Source organism: Penaeus vannamei, chromosome 26 (assembly GCF_042767895.1).
Source record: "Penaeus vannamei isolate JL-2024 chromosome 26, ASM4276789v1, whole genome shotgun sequence".
NCBI classification, from domain to species: Eukaryota; Metazoa; Arthropoda; class Malacostraca; order Decapoda; family Penaeidae; genus Penaeus; species Penaeus vannamei.
In genome coordinates, this window is record NC_091574.1 from 11,338,075 (window position 1) to 11,343,074 (window position 5,000).

The following is a 5,000-nucleotide window of genomic DNA, read 5'->3' on the forward strand; positions in this document are numbered from 1 at the left end:
AGTGCGCCCATCTACCCTTTGGTTAAGTTCCTATGTTTGAATCTAAAAGAAATTCTTTATGCATCCAAACATGTAAGGCAAATTGATGGATTCCGTGATACTCACTCTACCTGTTACTGACTATCCACGTATAATGGAAATAAAAGTGCTTTACCGATGACGTGACATGAATGTACTGTCTGTTAGAATTTGTTTGTTATGGGTGGTAGACTTCTTACCTGCATTTAATATGAAGGCCTTCATTCCTGAGATCTGGAGGAACCAGAAACTAACAATATGCATATATCGATACCACATCACGATAGTTTCTGAAGTACTCCATATTCTCCAGTTGGGAAAATAAGTGGCAACTCGGTCATTCTAGCCTTGATCACTGATGGAATGTGAGACTGACTTAAGTGCGGTGACAATGACCAACGCGACGAGCTAAAACGAACGGCCTTAGCAAGGTCAGATTCTTACCGATGAAGAAAGTTGATGAGGCCACTTGTCTCTCAGCTGTTTGGTTACCTTGGTAATGCACTTTTACACTTTAAGGACGGTGATGCCACAAGGGCATTATTATTCATGACATGTTTCGCCTTGCAAAGACTAGTTATCATATTCCTTAAAAGCTGTATCACCTAACGCACTGTTCTAGAAGACTTACTGGAGATATTTCCACTTTACATGACGATGCTAATCAAGCGTTGGCTTTTCTGAATTGGCGCTATATATGGCTATTTCGACCCATTAAGGATAGTAAAACGCATTTCTACTTTGTAAGAATTAAGAAGCCATAACTGATAACTTTCTTGAATTAGTTGAGTGAGTACTGAGGTTAATAATCCTTAACTGAAACATGTACGAGGAACAGCACAGAACTTCACAGCGTCTAGGTCGCGCAAGAAAACCACTGGAAGGAAACCCAAAATGACATATATATATATATATATATATATATATATATATATATATATATATATATATATATATATGTGTGTGTGTGTGTGTGTGTGTGTGTGTGTGTGTGTGTGTGTGTGTGTGTGTGTGTGTGTGTGTGTGTGTATACATACGTACTGATGTGTATATATATGTATATATATTTGTATATATACATACAGTATATATGTATATATATATATATATATATATATATATATATATATATCTTTCTATCTATCTATCTATCTATATATATGCACACACACACACACACACTCGCGAACACACACACACATATGTATATACATATTATGATATAAATGTTATATTTATATACAACTAGATTATGATGCATACACCTGTTATACTTTGCCTCTACTCCTCGAAGCAACCCAGTTTTGTGGCACACTATATTTTTTACAGTGTAAAAGACGTCAAATAAAAAGGACAAAGCGAAGACCCGAAAGGAGCAACAAGCTACGGCGTCGTTCCGAAGAGGAGGGTCGTGTTAAACTCCTCCAGTAAGTCTATAAAACACTGGAGATATTGCTTGCAGCGACGGAGTAAGGAAATTAGTCGTAAAGAACATATAAAGAAAGGTCGTAATGCTTTGGACATTCTTTAAACATTTTCTTTTCTGTAGAGCTTTGTAGTGTTTTTACTGTCCCAGTATCTTGCTGTCGTGGGCCTATGTACACCAGAGTAAATATATTTTGTGGATGAACACAGATGTTTTATTATACACCGGAACTGTTCTGAAAAGGGATATAATATATATATATATATATATATATATATATATATATATATATATATATATATATATATATATATATATATATATATATATATATATATCGGAACTGGAAGTGTCGCATTTTTGACTACGATAATGATGTTGCCGAGTTTTCATATTTTATCTCCAACCTAGAGAACGACAGGAATTGCATATAAATCACAAATTCGCCCTCACACACACACACACACATACGCCCTTATGCACACGTACACACAGTTTAAAGGCCCAAGCGTTAAGCAATAATGCAAAGGGCTAAACACAATGACGCATTGACGTAAGGCCTGAACAGCTGTCCCTGGCGCTCATTCAAACTACGAGTCACTCTAGACACCGAAGGAGATGAAAGAAAATCATCTGCGTCCTGTTCGTCCTCCAGAAGAGCGCCCAAGCTGAAATCAGGGGCAACAGAATCATTATTATAGTTAGGTGTTACATTACTGCCAGCTCACTGAAATGCCTTGACAGAAATGAATATATGTTGGCCATAAAGTGAAAAGATATACAACTAGATTATGATGCATACACCGATTATACCTTGCCTCTACTCCTCAAAGCAACAGCCAGCTTTGAGTGGCACTATATTTTTTTACAGCATTATCTTCATTATCATAATTGGCCTTCATTATCATAGAATAATTTCATAAATATAGACAGCTAACCTGACATACCATTCAAATTTTAAAATAGGTATTTTTATTCATAAAGATAGGAGCGAAAATTAGGGAAAATTGAACTTTGTACTATTATAATAACATTGAAAGAAATCACAATATTGTTTTTCTTTTTGAAAACGTAACAGCCAACCACTTTATAAGCCCATAGCTGCCCACAATAATCTTCCTCAGTTCTATATTTAACACTCGTTTCCTTTGTTTCCAACGTTCTACAAACGAAACATACAGACAGGCTACGTAATAATGTAATGTATGTAGTGGGAGGAAGGAGGCGTCCCACCCCCCACTATTATTACTTGTTGTTTGGTAGGTCGTGGCTGAGCGGTAAGGCAGTAGTAAGTAAGATACTGACGTACTCTGAAGATGTTGGTCTGAAGTTAAACTTGTCGCAGTTTTCTTGTCTTTATTCTGGGTAACTGGTACAGAGGGCAAGGCAGAGGCCCAGGGAAGGGCACGTCCTGCCAAGCCCGCGAGGGCGAGCGGTCTGAGGTAGATGGCACAGGAATTGCCATGAACGAAGTTCGTTTTGAGACAATATACAATGGAAAAACATGAAAGAATATGGATGAACATAGATTTAGAGATATTAGGTCACATGACCGTTTCGTGGAGAGGAACAAGGGTATGGTTGACATGATATCGGTATGTTTTTACAATCCAAACATTGTGGTTATGGGACAGACTGGCTGACTATACATGAAACATAGAACATTTGAATATCAATGGTAAAATCAGTTACATACATCGTGATTCAGAATAAGCATATTTTAAGAAACATTTTGAGTATAAACATGACATATTTATACATGAAGACAACAGAATAAATGCATGGAAAATATATAAGAATAATAAGGGTCAGATTAGCGTGTTCTACGGTCACTTCGTCAATGTCGGGCACAGGGCAGGTTGAAGTACTTGTGAAATAGGAACACATGGCTTTCGTGGTCTGCGAGGGGTGAGCGACGAGGGGAGCAGGTCACTAAATCGCTCGGCCACTAGAAAAGACTCGTCCTCGATTCTTGAGTAGATGATGCAGGTAGATAACAGGTGACAGGTGACGGAGGTAACAGACACAGGGAGTCTCGATCTTGCAGTTGAGGAGGAACGGTCGTACAGGTATTTCTAAGGTCGGCGGCCTAGGGTGCTTGTTTGCACAGGTCACTGTTCTGGGTGCAGGTGGTCTTGACGGGAGCGGCAGTGATGATCAGTCACGGAGCTCGTCAATCGTTCCACACAGGATCACTGGAAGACACAGTTAACTTGTCAAGCGCCGTGTCAGTCGTAAATGACACGCACACCGGGTCTAGAAGATTCTGGGAGACCAGTAATCGTCGAAGGTTGAGCGGAGAATCTTGAGAGCGAGGTCTTGAGGATCACGTCGGCGGGGATTCGTCATCTCTGGAGAGGTACAACATGGTGACGGCGTCACGAGGGTCGGCAGGCAAGGAGAGGCAGTTCTTGCCAGGGTCACCAGCACGGCAGCGGGTGTGGTGGGTGAGCGTAGCGAGATGCACGAGGGAACGTGGGCGGCAGTCACCAGCCGACGATGCGGGGCGGCGGACACGGCCGGAGTAGCAACGCGAGGAAAACAGGAGAGCGTCGGCAGGTGATGCGGCGGTGAGGACGTTCGGCGGTAGTCACCAGCGGACAAGGCGGCGGACACGGCCGGAGTTGCAGCGACGTGCAGTAGAGAACATGAGAGTGTCGGCAGGTGATACGGCGGCGAGGATGTCCGTGACATGGGCTCGTTAACGGGCGAGCGAGACTTGATGCGCCAGGGCACGGCGGCGAGGGGACGACGTGGTGATCCGAGAGTCAAGGTCAGCAGTGGCGTTTCAGCACGGGCGTCTGGCTCTGGGGACAACAGACGGGAACAACAGTACCATGTCTTGGCGACAGAAGACATAATGCCATATCTCAGTATCTCAGGGAGTTACGATATCAACACGAACTCATAATGATTAGGAAATACTGGAAGCAACGTGTCAAGTACTGGGAATAGAGGGTGTTAAATGCAACATTTACCTGAGAGATAGGAGACAGTATCAAACAAACGAAATTGTAGGATAAAATCTCGTGAAATTGCGAGTTTATAGAGCCATGCAAGATTAAGGAATGATTCTCCATGTCATAGTTTGTAGAATTCACGTGCAAGATCAGAGGGCAACAGATATACTTGTAAAAGTGAGGTTAGATAAATCATAGAACACGTTTCTTTAGGGGAATGAGAGTAGTTGCGTGCAAAAATGCAAGATCTTTCATCGAAAATGAAGGGCAGTTGCATGCTAGGATATAGGAAGAATTTTCCTAAAAAGAGAATTATCTACAACATGCAAAAATGCAGGAAAGATTTTCCTGGGAATTAGATAGTTCATGGTAAGCGAATTAGAGTTCAGCATCGTGAAGATTCAGAAATCATCACGACTTAGAGTAGAGGAAAACGAACTAAGTACTCATAGGTAGACAGAACTACAGAGAAATTAACGTAATCATGCTAACCACAGGGCATGAGTGAGGCGCGCTCGGAGTGAGGGGAGACATGCTAGTTAAGGGGAGACAGATGCCAGTGAGGGGAGATCTCGTTTTCTATGCGGGGAGGAACA

At 41.6% G+C, this 5,000-nt stretch overlaps 1 protein-coding gene across 1 annotated transcript in view; it reads left to right on the plus strand.

Annotated features, from left to right (window-relative positions):
* Positions 1–1,648, plus strand: part of LOC113807247 (uncharacterized) — a 27,781-nt gene extending 26,133 nt beyond the window's left edge. The window contains exon 3 of the mRNA XM_070139655.1: positions 1,348–1,648. Coding sequence (XP_069995756.1) covers positions 1,348–1,449 — 102 coding nt within the window. The 3' untranslated portion in view covers positions 1,450–1,648. The remainder of the gene's footprint in view (positions 1–1,347) is intronic.
* The last annotated feature ends 3,352 nt before the right edge of the window (positions 1,649–5,000 follow it).